The sequence below is a fragment of the Phalacrocorax aristotelis genome, chromosome 1 (assembly GCF_949628215.1).
Source record: "Phalacrocorax aristotelis chromosome 1, bGulAri2.1, whole genome shotgun sequence".
In the NCBI taxonomy this organism is placed as follows: Eukaryota; Metazoa; Chordata; class Aves; order Suliformes; family Phalacrocoracidae; genus Phalacrocorax; species Phalacrocorax aristotelis.
This window is the reverse complement of record NC_134276.1, coordinates 200,242,873-200,259,728: the sequence shown is the minus strand read 5'-3', so window position 1 is coordinate 200,259,728 and position 16,856 is coordinate 200,242,873. Positions and strand designations below refer to the sequence as shown.

The 16,856-nt window shown below is 40.1% G+C and overlaps 1 protein-coding gene across 2 annotated transcripts in view; it reads left to right on the top strand.

The window, feature by feature from the left end:
• The first annotated feature begins 6,269 nt into the window (after positions 1-6,269).
• Positions 6,270-16,856, top strand: part of TAFA5 (TAFA chemokine like family member 5) — a 427,968-nt gene continuing 417,381 nt past the window's right edge. For both annotated transcript variants that reach the window (XR_012658628.1, XM_075081284.1), the window contains exon 1: positions 6,270-7,274. Coding sequence is in view for 1 of the 2 variants with exons in the window: in XM_075081284.1 (XP_074937385.1) it covers positions 7,163-7,274 (112 nt within the window). In the remaining variant the exon portion in view is untranslated. The remainder of the gene's footprint in view (positions 7,275-16,856) is intronic.

Below are 16,856 nucleotides of genomic sequence, written 5' to 3'. Positions count from 1 at the left end.
AAGTGGTAAGATTTCCAGAAAATTCCAGGAAGACATATACACATGTCCTCACATCTCTGGTGTGTGTTAAAATGTTGATGGAAATAATGATTTATGTAGTAAATCCATAGGTGGCTTTAGAGCACACTCCCTGAAAGTTGCCAGACCTGTAATGATCATTTTTCTCTCAAATGGGCAGTTGCTGAGTGTATATACAGACACGTATAGGATATCTCGATTCTTCTCTCCTAGAGAACTCAGTGCAGGGAAACTACCTGATATAGGACTGGAAAAGACCATGCAGTGGCAAAAAAAAAAAAAAAAAAAAGAGGTTGCTGTGACACTACGCTTCTGAACACCTGTGTGATGTGTAAGGTATCAAACTGTGGTATGTCACTGAAGGAAAACCAATAAAAGGCAATCAGAGCAAAAAATGACAAAATGGAAACGATTCCCAAACAAGTCGTTTATTCTTTCCTTGCTCTGAATCAATTGTAAAGTAATTGCATATGTCATCGGTTATGTGTCAAAAGCAGTTTTTTTCTGGATGCTTTGGAACTCAGTGTCCCTTTCACTTGATACACAAAATGAAACTAGACCTAACCCAGAAGAGATCTGATTAATAATTTATGTAATCTCCAAGACAGAAATGCACTCATAGTTATGATTTCACATCCCTTTTTTTCTTTGTCTATTTACCATAATGAAAGTAATTTGCCATATTTGGATTTATTTCAGGTTTGTTTGCTATTTCATGTTCTGATTTTTTTCCTAATTTTTTAAAATAACTCACCTTCCCAAATTATCCATGTATGCAAGTTAGTTATTTCTGTTCTTGCTGTCAAATCCAGTATATTGCATCACCGTAGCTCAGGTAATGACTCACTACTGAATGATTTGGTAATTTGCTAAACTCCAGACACTTTCAATAATAGCACTCCAGATACCCCCAAAATTTTTTTTCCGAACCAGTGAAGGTTGCTAAGTGACAGAAACGTACTTATCTACCACATCAGTTGTAGGCATTTCAGTGCAAAGAAACAATCTTACACACCCACATCATAAAAATAAACATTTTATTAGTACATGCTATAAAGAGCTCTAGTTTATTATAACCCAACCTTAGTTCTGATATTTGGGCTTCTTGCATATCAACAGAAAAGTGTTGGGGTTTTTTTTAATCTCAATATTTCAAAGATCAAAGTGAGAATGGAGTCATTTCACAAAAGTTGATTTAATCTCTTGGTCATCTATAGCTAGGATTTCTTGAAAAAAATGGCAGAAACATTTTGATAGGATATTATATTGGTGCCAGTTTCTTATAAAAACTGCAGAGTTGCCTTTGACACAAAGTGGCACTAACTGCATCTTTAAGTGTTTCTCCTTCATGCTTTTTCTGCATTTTAGTGTAAAGTCTATAAATAATATTCGGTCAGAATGATAATGTGGATGTTGTGACAACACATCAGTTATACAGACAGGTATAAAAATGTTTTGTATTGGCAGCATATTTCCACTGTCACTCTCTTGCTTTTTTTTATGTTTGGCTTTGCAAATAATTGGATAGGTTAGCACAGCTGTCAGAGAACAACTTTGTGGATTTTGTTTTACAGGGTGAGGATTTCTCATAACTTATGAAAGCTTTCACGTTAAACCAAAAACACATACAGCTTTTCAGACTATATCTATGTCAAACTGTATCTAAAATGTCATTAGCAGGCAACTAAAGTCAGAAAAAAACCCAGCTAAATTAATAATAGCTAGAAAAAATGACCACTAACTGGTAGCTTAAATCTGTTACAGAAAGATCAGCGAAAAGGCAGAATCTACGAGTAACACATCATAGCTATAGGTTTGTAATAACCAACAAAAGCACTCACTGGTGAGAGCACCAGGCATGTATAATGCAATGAAGCAACGTGACTTATCTTTGGTCACTGAATGGTAAACAGCTTCCTTCTAAATGTATTTTGACTATGCATTAAGAGAATTGTGGACAGCCCAAAGGACCTTACTGTTACTGACCTTGAAAAAAGCCTGTTGCACGAACATGTATCAAACAACCTCTTTATATTTTTTAAGTACTCTGCAAATAAATACTTTTACTGAACTACTGTGTGAGAACTAAGTTCCTGATCCCATGGTTTCAGATATCTGCAGTTCTCTGCCACTTAGATTCAGATAAGATTTCTGTTATTGAAGGACTGAACTCACTCTCCAAATTATAATGTGACAATTAAATATGCATGTTTTACATACTCAGTCTCTCTTTCTTCTCTTCTCTTTCTTTGTCACAAATACAATAATTTTCTGCTTAATGCAAACCAATAGCAAAACCTTCCCTATTAAATAGACGGTCAACCTTATGGGAACATAACGAGGTATTAAAAAAAATCATTGAAGTATGTGTCTAATTTAAACCTGTTTTTCAAACATGGCCTAAGATTAGTAAATGCAAAGATAGCAAATCTCTCACTAAATCTAACTAAAATGTTGTTTTTCTTTAACCATGAAACTGCATCACCTGACCTGTCTTCACTGATCCCTTCTTCTCAAGAAAGACGGAAGAAAATTGCAATTCCCTTGCATTTTTTCTGATGCTTGCTATGGTTGTTAAAGACATGCTACCGATTGTTATAAAGAGACATACAGAGCCTTTTAACTACTTTGTTGAAAATGTAAATAGTTAAATAAAGTTGAAGAGCTAGCTTAGTACTAAGCTCCCCTGCTCTTCCTCTGAAAATTCACATAGCTCTTGAATGTAATTCACGTTTTTAACATTGTTAAAAAAAGCTTTTATTGCTGCTATTCTTTTACACCTATTCAACTCATATTTATGTCAAAATTAACAGATCTAAACAATAATGTCCATTCAGAGATTATTCTCTTATTCCTTTAACATCAACTTTTAGAACAACTGAAGCATTTTATTTTAACTAAAACCAAAACTCCGTTGTTGCCTTGAATATTATTGGTTGGCAATTCTTTATGAAGTACACTGAATCAGTGCACTGCCATAGAATTTACCCACTTTTTACTTAAAGCTTCACTTTTCAAAGTAAATAAGCAAACTCAAAAAGAAGAGAAGGTCTCTCTGTAAAGATATAAAGAATTTTACCTTCCTTCTACCATGTACATGCTTGATGCTAAGTGAACGTTAGGATTTATCCTCTGTAGGCTGCACCTGTAATAGAGGTCAACATCATTGCACAGGCTTTACAGGTCTGACATCCTAGCAGAAAGCAGCGGTGCGTATACACATCATGGACAAACTGCCTGACACATAGATACAGCATACAACAGGCTTCAAACTATGCTCGTTTCTAGTCAATAGAAACATTTTGCTTGTAATTTGAGTTGGAGCAATGGCAAACTATCTCAATAAATAGCTTAAATATTATTTTAATTTCCTGGTAGATATTAACTATGCCAACAGCAATAGCAGAACAGGAGATTTGTGTCTTTGATTGTATGGGAATAAATCTGTTTTCTGACAAGCTTATTTCACTTTGATATAAAGCCTTTAACTTGGGTTTCTATTTTCTTGTCTGCCTTCAGACATCTGTCCATGAGTTTAATCATTGTTTCTACATCTCTGCACACACAAAGGTCTGAATACTGGGAACTTCTTGGGACATGAAGGAGGCATTAAAGATGGAGGCTTCACACATTTTCCTTGAAAATCAATGTGAAGGGGACCTCTCAAGAAAGAGGCAAGGAAATTAATTTAAGGTCACATTCTGCCGCTTGTTCACTGAGTAGAATTTTACCCTCTGAGTAGTGTCACTCTAGGGGGAGATACTTTTCAATATAAGACAGGGCAGAACAGCCAGACCATTACTGGGCATCAACACATACCTACAGAACAAATGAGCAGTGACCTAAAATTCCGTTTTAAAAGAGTGGTTTTAAGTCTTACCTTGTCTTTGACAATCACATCAGAATGTAATGTTTGAAAATCTTTCTTCACATAAAATGCCTTATGTAAAACTGTTACAGATAGATGTAGACAGAAACACAAAGGCCCCAGCTTGGTGGTCCTTGCTCTCAGTGAATGGTACCTTATTTTCTGAGTAACTGAGTAGTTCCCCGACACAAGAATTAGCCTGGTCTCAAGTGAACGATGTCAGTTTTCAGAACTAGCAAAGCAGTAGTTCAGCTTCTGCATCAAGCTTCAGGCTTTATTTAGGCGAACAGTGATCATGACTCCCGCTCCTCAGACTGAATGCTGGATGTATTTCCAAGGGAAATCCTCTTATATAACCACAACTTAATGGGTAGACTATAAGATTTACTGTATAAAATTCTACGGATTATACTGAAAGATATAGCAGCCTATATACTGTTGCAGCTATCCCTTGTGGCTTTAAAGTCTCCTAATCTATACATCGTACTATGTATCTTTTGTCAAGATAGTCGTGCTTTTTCTTTTTAGTAATAGTTAAAACATATTATTCAACTGTACATTCAACACTCTCAGCTGTAATGGAAATCAAATTTCTTTTCATACATACAGAAAAATACTTAATTTACATGTTAGTCCTGGAATTGCAGTGAACAGAAGCACATCATGCTGAGGCATTTTTGTTGCTTAATACTTATTTACATTTTTTCTGTGAATAGGAAATTTGAAAGTCCTATTTTAAAAAAACCTCATTATGCAGTAGTACTTTACAACATCAAATTGAACTAATACTTCAGGATATGAAAGGAGCTGTGGAATTTCTATCAACTTAGAGAATCTAGTGTCTGTCAGGCATAGAAGGTGTTACAATGACTTAGTCTCTAAATACAAAATAAAAATAAAATGCTCTTTTAAATTATGTGGGAGAGAAGACTAAAGCTTAGCATGTTGCCTTAATGCTTGAGCTGTGCTATATTCTAGTTTCTAAATGCAATAGAAAAGAAATTCCCACTGAAAGTAAGGGGAAGTCATGTCTTGGAAGGGGATGTTCTGCATGTCCCCAGATGATATGCTTCATCTCTGTGGAGCATATTTGAACACATCAGCCTACTGCCCTACCAGTTCAGGATGCAAACTACTCTGGCAGAAAATCAGATCTGAAATCAAAAAGAGTACATTGACGAGGTCCTCACAGTGCAAAACTGAACTTAGTTCCAAGTATCTAGTCAAGTGCAGCTGTACTAAAGAAGTCACTACAGCCCTGTCTTGTAAATAACGCATCATTCATATCCAATTTTAAGTCCAGATATTTACGTGGCAAATAGACAAACCTGGGGCTACTGAAGGAACATGGATCTACTTTTTAATATTTTTATTAAGCAAGCAAAACACAGGAGGAGATGACTGGGACATTTTGTGACCAAGCTCCTCTTCTAGTCTGCCAATCCTGCCTGTATCCTGCCTGTAATCACTTAGAACGTGATTACCTTCTGCAGAATTTAAAAATATTAATTTGAAGACATTGTTATGGAGACTCTGAATGGAAAAGCTCAACTACCTGGTCCTTCTTAAAACATTTCAGTTTTTTATAATTACCATAAATGCTACTGGCACACACGTGGATTGGAGCCCTCTAAATTGGGTTTCACATCAATGTGCTCCTGCCTCTACAGTGACAGAAATTGCAGGCCAACAGTCCCTGCAAGGACCACAGATTAATTCAGAGGGAGGCATGCTTCCATTAACACCTAAGGCCCTGTCTAGGCAGGATACACGGTGGGGAGTGACTTCGAGCCGCGCCGCGCAGGTGGGTGGGGAGAGGTTCCCTGGACCCCTCCTGCCGACCCTCCGCCTCAGCCGAGAGCAAAACCTCTCCGGGGAGGCTCCGGCCGGGGGCCGCCTCCGCCCCTTTCCCCCTTCTTCTCCTTTTGCCTTTCCCTTCCCCTTCCCGCCCGGCGGCTCCTCCGCACCGCCTCTCCGCGGGAGCCTGTGGGGAGGCGCCGGGGGCCCGGGCCAGCTCTCCCCTGCAAACCCGTAGGGCTCGGCCCCCGCCCCCGGCGCGGCTGGGAGCGCCCGCAGCGGGGAGAGTCCCTCCGCGGCTCCTCCCTCCCCGCCGCCACGGGTCAAACCCGCCGGTGGCAGCGGGGGAGGCGAGCGGGGAGGCGGCGGGCAGGTGCTGGGGGACCCGCACCGGGAGCGGGAGCGCTCCTCCGGCGGGGACGCGCAGGTGGCGCGGCGCCGCGGGAAGGACGGCTCCGTGCGCTCTTCACCTGTGGGCGTGACCGCCCTCCTCCTCTTCCTCCTCCTCCTTCGTTTTACTTGAAGGGCCGGCACTGCTCTAGCGGCAGAGCCTAAGAGCGGAGCTGGCGGCGCACGGGCAGGAGGAGGAGACCTGCTGCCGCCGACCCTCCCTGTAAAGTGTCCCGCCCGCCGCGGATCCGGCCGCCCGTCGCGCCGCCGCCCCGTCGAGCCCGCAGGACCGGCTGGGAGGGGAGATCAGGCTGGACTCGCCGCGGGGGACGGGGCGCCTCTCCGCCCGGCGGGCCGGGCCGTCCGCCGTCGCCGTCCTCAGCCCTTGGCGGGCCCCGCCGCCCCCCGCTCCTCGGCGGGCGCCGATCGCCCTCGCCCCGCAGAGCTGCCAAGCACAGCCCTCCCCGGCGGGCGGGCGGCCGTGGCCGCCGCCGTGCCCTCGCCCCTCGGTGCCCGCTGCCCCCGCGGCCATGCTGCCCTGGGCTGGGGGGCGGCGGCGGCCTGAGCGGGGGTCGCCGTAGAGCGGCGGGAGGGGAGGGCGGGGGAGGCCGCCCCGGGGAGCGCCGCCTCGGCCAGGGCCGGGCCCTGCCCGCGGGGTCTGCCGCCCGGGGGCGGGGAGCAGGCAGGGGGAAGGACGGCGAGCGGAACAACTTCTGCAAATTAAGAAAGGAAAAGGGGGAAAAAAAAAAAAAAAAAGCTGTTTCGTGGGACATCTTGAAAACTCAGCACCACGGCAGGCATCCGAGCCCCAGTGAAAGCCAGTGAATCTCACCACAGTAACGGGAGGGAAGCTGGCTGCGGCCGCTGCGCCCTAGTCCTGCACGCGTTAGAGTCGCCTTGGCTTTCTGGCTGGAAGATGGTTCTCGCAACAGGACCGTGTTGCTGCTGGTGAACCGTGGGGTCTTTGGAAGATGCCTTCCTTGGGGATTACACGAGAAGAAAGGCCATCGGTCAAGGGAAGAGCTGGCTGGTGAAACTGTCTGACTTCCCCCTCCCCCCCCCCCCCCCCCCACTGGGGAAGTGGCTTCAATGGCTCCATCTCCCAGGAGAAGCAGTAGGAAAGATGCCAACGCCTTGCCAAGCATGTCCTCAACTTTCTGGGCTATCATGATCCTGGCTAGTCTCCTGATCGCTTACTGCAGTAAGTACATATTTGTCCTGGTGCTTTTGCTGGACGTAAATCCACGCCCTTCCCGCCTGAGGTAACGCTTCTGGCAAAGGCTAAGCTCTGAAGCTGGCAGGTGTGGGTGCTGTGCCTTAGGCTTGCCACCTGGCACGTCTCCCCCATGGGAAAGCTGGTAGACTGACACTTTAATACTGCTACTTCTCGGGAGCATGAGGTGTCCCTAGGTTGTAGATGTGGCATTTCCAGTCCAAACAGAAGCATCTCTTGGATCTCAGGAACAAACTTTTTAGTGGTAGTAACTGTGATCCGCTGCTCGCTGTTTATTGTCAGATGTTAGCAGCTCTCTCCCAGGCTGCTTCCTCTGCGAGCACACTCCCCTACCCCCGAGCACCTCCCATGAACAGGAGCTGTTTTGCTTATGTTCATTCCTTTAGGAAGCACATATTTAGTCAAGTGACAGATATCTTAACATCACTGGGATCATCGGTGATTCTCTGAGTGTGAAATTGCACTGGAACACCCCGGCGCTTCCTGAGCGTTCCTCAGCCGCTTAGTAAGCCCATGCTATCAGTTTTAGAGCTGCATCACAGGTTCTTGGTAGAGTTTTGTATTTTCTTTCTCAGGCTTGATAGACTGTCCGTTAATCACACTGAGTTGCAGATAAAGTGTCTGTAAGAATCAAGTACCTGGGCTATTAATACTTTTAAAGGTCTTTATTTTTTCTTTTCAGTTTTTTGCTCTCAGCAAGAGTAATTTTCAAGCAGTTATGTAATATAAATACAGTTAATGCCCGTAATTCTAGGGAATGCAAGTTAGTCCATAATACCAGAGTGAGAATCTGTCAAAGTGAATAGAAAAAGCAGTTTCTATGTAATAATAAAAAAACATCTAATTTATCAGAAGGGACCTGCACAACTTTGCCAAAATGAATCTACACTGTATTTTCCCAACCTGAGCTGAATGTGGTGTGTAATTTACCCATAATGCGTATTCCTTTCATTAGCTGTAGCATAAAAGACTTTGCACTAGGCTTGTCTTGTTGAGCTGTAATAGGTGTAGGTTATGATGAATAGGAAATGGATTCTGGTTTTCAGGAGCATGACTGCTGCATTTCTTAACCCTCTATTCCATTCCCTCCAACTGTATTATATTCTCCGTTTTTCAGTGGTTTTTTTTTTTCTGAAACAAGATTGTAATTGGCCAAGAGAACCTTTAATTCACCTTTTTTTTTTTTTTGCATGTTGCAGGGACTATTCATACTGACAACAGTGAAAGAACCTTATTCTAAAAAGAATAACGTATTTTTAATTTTTTTTTAATTTAGCACATTTTGCATTACACTTAAAATCATATAAAACAGGCTACACTTTTAAATAATTTCATTTTGTACATAATGTCATAGTCAATATTGTAATATATAGAGTATACTAACCAACATACTGAGATTTAAAAGGATTTATGTACATACTGGGAGGTAAGTGATTCAGTAAATGTATATTACAGGATGAATGGTTCAAGGGTAAAGGGAATTCAGCTGGCTATTAGTACTAGGAAATATTTTATTAAGTTTGTGCTAGAAATGTCTGGAGGGTCCCAGGCTTTTTATGAGAAGGTACGAGTACTGTGCAGATATCTTCTATCAGCATAGCTTCAGAAAGAGTTAACTGTAAACTCTGACACGTTAAAAATTTTTTATATTCAAGTCAGGTGTTTGACAATGTTCTGAAGAATGAAGTTGTCCGTTTGAATTGTTATATGTTGCTCGTTTCTTATTTTTCACGTTGTTTACTGATGCTGAACAATGCAAATGTTAGCTGATAATGTGAAGGCAATTTCTGGTGTGCTTAAATGACCAGTTTCTAATTAGTTCTCTCAGCCAGTGTGGATGGTGTTCCTCAAACATGTAGTACGCTCATCATTCCAGATAGTGCTGAAAAGCACCATGCAGCTTAAAATATGCAGTGTGAAAACACTCCACCATTTATGTTGTTTCACTGAGTTGACAATGGCAATTCCAAATGTTAATGAAGCACCATGAACATTTTCTCTAGTGGTAGTATTTGAAAAATTGCAAAAAAATGTTTTTGCTCTGTGGAAAGGGTGAAGATGTTTAAAAATCAAGGGAAAAAAGTGAAGCTATTTCTAGGTAAAGTAGTACTGCAAATTTTATGAATTCTTTTAAAAATCATCTGGGGTTTATTTATTCTTTTTTTCATCTGATGCCTTATTTTTTGAAGAAAAGCATAACTGGGGGGAGGGTGGTGGGGTGAAGGAGTGGGGTGTCAGTTATGTTTTAAGAATAACAGCCTTGCCATATTTCTGAAGAGGTAAAAGAAAAGAACGTGACAATGTCAAGTGTTCTGATTTTTCCCCATACCTTATATTCAGGTATTTGGAAATACACCAACTTAAATCTCTGATAGCAAGCAGACTTCTGTAAAAAACCAATATAGTTGAATAAATTTTTAAAGTAATTGTAGGAACCTCATATCTGATTATCTCTCACTGTATCGCTTTACTACATTTACATCAAACCCTGCAGCTCAAAAAAAAAAAATCCGAACTTCTGCATGTTCCCATATTTTAGCACTATAAATAAAACTTTTGATCTATGTTGTTTACTTTCATTTTTAATCTGTTGGTCTGACAAGGCTTATTCCTGAAACAGTTATATGAATGTTTCTTCCCCTTCCCCTAATTACTTTGTGAATCTTTGTTTCTGGGAATGTGTTTGTTGTACAACAATCATCCTTATTTCTGGGAGCAACTAGTAAACACCATACTCTTGAGTTCCACTTGACAGATAAGCATATTTATAAAGCATCTTCTGGAGGTATATGTACATTCCATTAGACTTTCAGCTATACTTGTATTTCTAAAGCCTGGTTATGTTTGCTTTGACATGGTAAAATGATAAACTGATCATTTTTTCTTTCTTAAATGTTTAGATTATACTTAGGGATAGTGGCTCCATCCTATGGTGGAAGAGAAACCTGCATCAAATCAATTAGGTTAGTTGCTATAGTGATAAATATAATATTCTCCAACTGAAGAAAAATGGTCTGATTTGGTAGGTTCTCATCAGGAGAAGGCAAAAATGCAGTAGTAGAAACAGGCTCTTTATGGTCCTTGATGTGACCACTAAGGAGTTAGTTTACTTAAGAGAAGTATCAGTAAATGTAAAAAGTCTCAGAAGGCTATTTTGGTAGAGGGTGACCACCATCAGTGGCAATTCAGAATTGGAGGAGTTGTGACATTTTTAGATCCCATGCATGCATTCAGCATACTTGTTTAATGAACAGTGGTAGACCAGAGAGAAGCACCTGTAGTGAATTCTTTAAGTTACTGGTTTTGCGTCGTGAAGGTATATTGAATTGGTTTTTTCTCACCCTGTGACTGAGTTTTACATTTTTCCATATTAGAAAGTTTGGTCAAATTAAAGAATTTTTCTGTGGCATCAGAGCTGCGTGCTACATCAGAAATCTAAAAATAACATGGTTTTGATTCAGAATTACTTCTTAGTGTATTTATTCAGTTGGCTTTGCTGTAAATGCTGAGGTCTTTTTGTATGTAAATGGTGACTTTTTAAACAATATATGATTCAGCTTTAGCAAAGTTGTGGCTGTTAAGAGCTTTTGGCTTTCCTTATTTTATACTGTTTTGTAAGCATAAGGAATAGAACATTAGACCCCTGTGGTGTTATAGGTTTTGCCGTTCTGTTAAGGTAATGCTTCCAAGGGCAAACAAATGGGTTTTTTTGAAAGGAACTATCAAAACTGAATGGTACTTGGGAAGTTCACCTTCTTGTTTTAAATATTGTGTATGGAAGAGAGCAATATAAAGCCCAGCATTTATGCTGGCTAAATGGTGATAGTACTAGGAAAAAAAAAAGAATTCAAAAGTCCAAAATGCAAAATACTTCCTGTAATTCTATGGTGTACATTGTAAGTGCATGTTCTTTCACAGTAGTAAGAAAAGGAAAGAGGAGATATTCTAATTCATTATTTCTTTTGTTTGCAGAATGCAAAATAAGAACATTGTAATGATGAAATACTGATAGGTTCTATTAAATGACTGACTTGGCAGTCTACCATTTAAATCCGTGGAATTTGTTGAGCAGAAAAATCAAGCCCTAAGCACAAATAACAAAAGTGCCTCAAGGATTTTGCATGGCACCATACAAAATGCAGATAACTCCCATGAAAAACATTATATTGACCTCACCTTAAATTGAGATCCTGTTGTTACACATTGGATGGTCACTACTCATTCGAGAAATACCTTTTCATCATCCTGTTTTGGAACTGTTCTCTGCCTAGAAGACACAGGCTACTATGGTCTTTAGGTCTTATTGTTCCCTTACGCACTTTGAGACTGGCAGCAGGGATGACAATTAGCTGTGACTGTCACCTGGACACTTCTCCAACAGGAGCTACCATATCATCATATATTGGCTACTGAACAGCTGTTAGATGATAAATGGTCCCTGCTGATTTATGTTGGATGCAAACAAGTCACCTTTGAATGAAGGCCTACAGCTTGTGTTACTGATGCTATCTTATTCAGATCACTTTTTCTGTTTTTTTCACAAATGAAAAAGATTTTTTTAATCTGTCCAAACTGATCTGTAATTTTATTATGTTTCCTGCAAGAATTTCTGCAGACAGAATAAATGTGGCATATAGAGCAACTGTCATTATTCAAACTTTTTTTCAGTCTAGTTTGTGTATAGAAATAAAATCTAATGCTTTTGTTGCATTAAATAAGAAAAGCATGGTATTAAATTTTTCTCTCTACATAACATCCCAGCTGCTCCTTTTTAAGAAGGTTCATTTTTTGAATTCAAACCAGTGCTTTAGTACTTAATGGCCTCTACAACATACTACCTGTCAATGTGAGCACCAAAGTGACACTGAGATTGTCTCACCAGTTATGTTGTAGTCTGTCCAGATCATGTATTACATAGACGTCATTGGCATCGACATAAGAAATGTCTTCCTATTGCTTTTAATGTTGAGTTCATCCCTTTAAGGCTAAGTAAGCACCATTTAAAATTTCTCAAATGTATTTGAATTCTGGTAACTCTTATTTCCATTGCTAGTATAGCTACTGATACAGATGGATATAATGGGAAACAGGTGTGTGTGGGGGAACTAGAAAGAAATGGATATTTTCAATTAAATATGTGGCAGAGGAGTATTCCATGTCTTTCAGCAGTGTTGACAGGAGAGAGATTGAGACCTCTTTGATTTGCCTCCCCCCCCCCATGTATGCAGTGTAGTATAGTTCTTACCATATACTTTAAAAACAGCATTGGGAGCATGGAGAAGAGCCCCACTGCTCCGGCTAAGTGTGTAAACATCAGCTAGATTGTACCTTCTTTTACTGGGGTCCCATTAATCTTTCACTCTGTGCTTAGTGACTCCACTGAAGTAGTAGTAAGCCCTTCACTGAGATTAGCCTTTTGAGTGGGTATTCTCCCACTCATTCTTCTCTGCTAGAAGCTGGTATGAAATCTCTCAGTTTTCAGATGTAATTTAGTGCTTTCTTAGTAAGTGCTCTAACCATAAGGCTATTATGTGAAAAAACCACATTGACAGCTAGGCCAGCAGCTGGTATGCGAAATAATGTTTATTAGAGGTATGCCTTGAATGTTGTCAATAACTCAAAGATGCACTTGGATACTGAACTATGTATGGAAGTGTCAAATACCTAGGCAAATCTAGAGAGCTTTGATTAACCACAATCTTCCTGGTCTGCCTATTCTTTGTTGCTAAATTCAAACCAGAATGTTTTAATGTTTAGCTCATATTTGAGCAGGTGTGTTGTTCCATTGTTGGGCTGGGGATTTGTTTAGGTTTTTTTTTTTAATGTTTAAAGGGAAATTACACTGCTTTTTGCACAGATGGCTGGCAAAATTACTTATTGTAGATGTTTTGGGAAGTCATCTCTTCATGGATATGCTTTTATGTTAGCCCTGCAAATAGGAAAATGTTATGCGGTGACTATTTGAAAATATATGAACCATTTTTAGAGTATGTTTTCCAGTATTTTTGGTGTAGAGGTTTATTTCAAAGATTTTGTGCATGTTTTTCAATAAATGGACTTTGACTATAGTACAGGAATCACAAGTATAATGGTAGAGGGTTTTGCATTCATGTGGTGATCTACTGATCTCCTGAAGACTTTGTGTCCTGTGTCTTATTTCGATCTCTGGAGGGACTGCTTCTTTTGACATCTTTCTTCAAACACTCGATTGCTCTCAGATAACAGGAAAGTATCTCGTCTAACTCTGGGGTGAGGAGCATAACTGACTGTTTTTCAAAGGAGTCTTTGTGCAACAGCTAGTTACCCAATATCATCCCCACTTTTGCATCTCCTAGCACTTTTAAGGACCTGTGGCCCAGTACAGCAATAAGAAAGATACTTCTTTAGGGCAAAATGTTATTTATTTTGCCAGACGATACGCTGCTGTTGGAGAAAACATGAACTGTATCTAGAGAGACCTCTAGTTACAGTTTTTCCCGTGGTTAAAATTCCCCTCAAAGCTGTAGGTTGGTATGACTTATTTTTAGTTTTGATGTTCTCTGCCTCATTCTTTCACAGCTCGATTTAACACATGCTTTCAGCTGACCCTTGTCTTTATGAGCTTTACACCACTGGCATCTTTTGCTCTTCCGGTAGGAGACTCTCGTAAGTTGGCAGGATCTTATGATATTTTAGGATCACGTACCTGGCAAGATACAGCTTCCTGCTGTCTTTGCCTGTGACTGAAACTAGTAATTTGAGCTATGACCCCATTGTTCAGTTTGGTGTTTTGAAGGTCCAGAGCTGGGACTCTCTGGTTTTGTTTTGTGTAGAGGTTAATTCCAGAACACTGTTAACAGATGTGCTCTGTTTGTATTTTGTGTACCAAAAACTGAATAAAAGCCCAGAGCAGAATGCCTAGGAGATTGGTAACGTTTCAAATTACAAGTTATGTTGGTTGGACTGATTACTGATTTTTTCATCCGTTGTAGAGAATTGTAGTGACTGGCTGTACTCAAGCACAGCGGTAGAACCTGCTGGTTCCGTTAGCTGACAAAGCTGCATCATCTGAGAGAAGGGCCCTTAATTCTTACAGAAACACAAAATTGCTACAACTCTGATGTTGGCAAATGTGTTCTAAGAGATGATATGCTGACAATATGAGATACTGTTAACCCCAGATGCCTGTTTCATTTTTGATACTCTCAGATGTCAGTATCTGTCAGTATCCCTTTTAGCAGAATATTTAATTTTTCCATCTAACTACACCAGTGCAAAGTTTGGCAGAATAGCTTAGCCAGATGATAGAATTGGGTTTAAGCTAAGCTCTTGCACTTTTCATTAAATGGCTGGATTGGAAGCAGCAATGCCGAAATGCTATGGGAACAGTGACTTCTGGCAGATCCAGAGGAGGCCCGTGCAACTGATCAGGGGCTGGAATGCGTCTCATGTGAAGAAAGGTTGAGAGAGTTGGGGTTGTTCAGCCTGGTGAAGAGAAGGCTCTGGGAAGACCTTATTGCAGCCTTTCAATACATGAAGGGGACTTATAGGAAAGATGGAGAGAGATGTTTTACCAAGGCCTGTACTGACAGGACAAGGGGCAATGGTTTTAAACTGAAAAAGGGTGGAGTCAGGTTTGACATAAGGAGGACATTTTTTGTGATGGGAGTGGTAAGACACCGCAACAGGTTGCCCAGAGAAGTTGTGGATGCCCCATCATTGGAAGTGTTCAAGGTCAGGTTGCACACGACCTTGAGCAACCTGGTCTAGTTGAAGGTGTCCCTGCCCATGGCAGGGGCGTTGGACTGAATCATACTTAAAGGTCCCTTTCAACCCAAACCATTCTATGACTTTTGTTCTCTTGCTTTAAATTAAACTAAATACATGTATAACAGACATTGTGAGAGGTTACCCGTTACTGAAAGCGTTCTCTGGTGTTACCAAAAGGGCTACCCAATTTCTCACTGTTCTGAACCAAAATGGACTTTATATTTAGTTATACCTTGGATAGACAGTTTTCTTCTGTGCAACCTAAAAGAAATGTGACTTTTTCTATTATTTTTTGTATAGTGAATGAATTCCAATGTAGTTCTGTATACAGGCTTGAATCATAAAAATATAAGATTCATTTCTGAATTGAACTAATATAATAATCTGAGTTAATCTTCAAGATCATTTTATTGAAAAATATCAGAAAGGTGTCCCAGAGCTTTGTCAGTATATACTGTCAGTAGCACTTTATCAAACATTCATTTTAAGATGAGAGTATATATGTGTTTGTGTATATGTGTGCTTAGTAAAAAGCACACCAATATTTAAAATAAAATTGAGAGGCTCTAAAAATTGCTTTCACTGAATGTTGCTTAAAGGTGGTAGTTTCCCTGAAACTACCTGCTATAAGGCATTTGACCTAACATGTCTCTGTGTATCCTAATACCTGGAATAATGATTCTTTTAAGAGATTGTTTAAAGAATTTTTGCAGATGTTTTGCTTTTAAGTTACCAGCTCCAGCTAGAAAAAAACCAAACATGTCGTAGAACTCAGATCCTACTGGGTTAAAAGAAATGGCTGACAAATAGTTTCAATTCCATCTGACTACAACTGGTCTTTCCTTACTTTAGATTTCTGCAGTATTGTCATCTATCTTTAGCATAGTCTCCGTTAAAAGTCAATGGAAACATAGACATTTTTACAGTGTGGTTCTCATGACCTGTTTTAGGTACATGATGTAGTTTGAGGTAAATTGTGCTGCAGAAGTACTTGTCTTTGTTAACTAAAAAGCAGATTAGACAACTCGCCAAGATTTTAACATATATGTTATCACATTAATTCAGTCCTTCGTTACAGCACCTTTAGAGTGTTGCTTATTTTATTTTGAAGGCCCATGCTTTAAATATAAATGTTTAATGTCAAGTAACTGGTTCAGTATTTCTGTAGGGAAGAAAACCTGTAGAAAAATAGGCTTGTGATACAGCTTCATAAGACAGTAGGTCAAGATGCTGAACTACTGTAGCAAAGGATTTGTACAAAGTGAGGGATGTATTTGGCATAAATTACTGGGATCTTCTGAAGACATCTTTGCAAACAGCGTGTATCCTGAACATTTCTGCAATGTGGTTTGTCTTATTGTAAATTCTCCAGTTCCGTTGCCAGTATTTTCACACTCTGGGCGCTCTAAAAATACTGTCTTTCCCCCAAAAGTTGGAAACTAGGTGAATTTTAGATGAGTGCACCAAAGGTTATTAGCTTTACCATTCTTTTTCTCATTTTTTAAGCCTCTTCCTTGTGAAACAATGTTAAACACATTTGTACTGTGCAGCCTTTTGTAGAGTAATTAATATTTTTGAATCACCTTTATCTACTAGTGATTTAGGTAAGAAAAAGTTTAAAGGTGAACAATATGTACATATATATAAGGAGCTGCAGGGGCAAAGATGACTAGAAATGCTTGCCTTGAATATAAGAGCAGATACAAATTGCACTGAGCATTGAAGTGCCACCTCTTCAACTCGTCCTGCCTTTCCTTCTCCCTGCACCTGGAAAATAAAAGCTATGTATGAAAAAAAGCT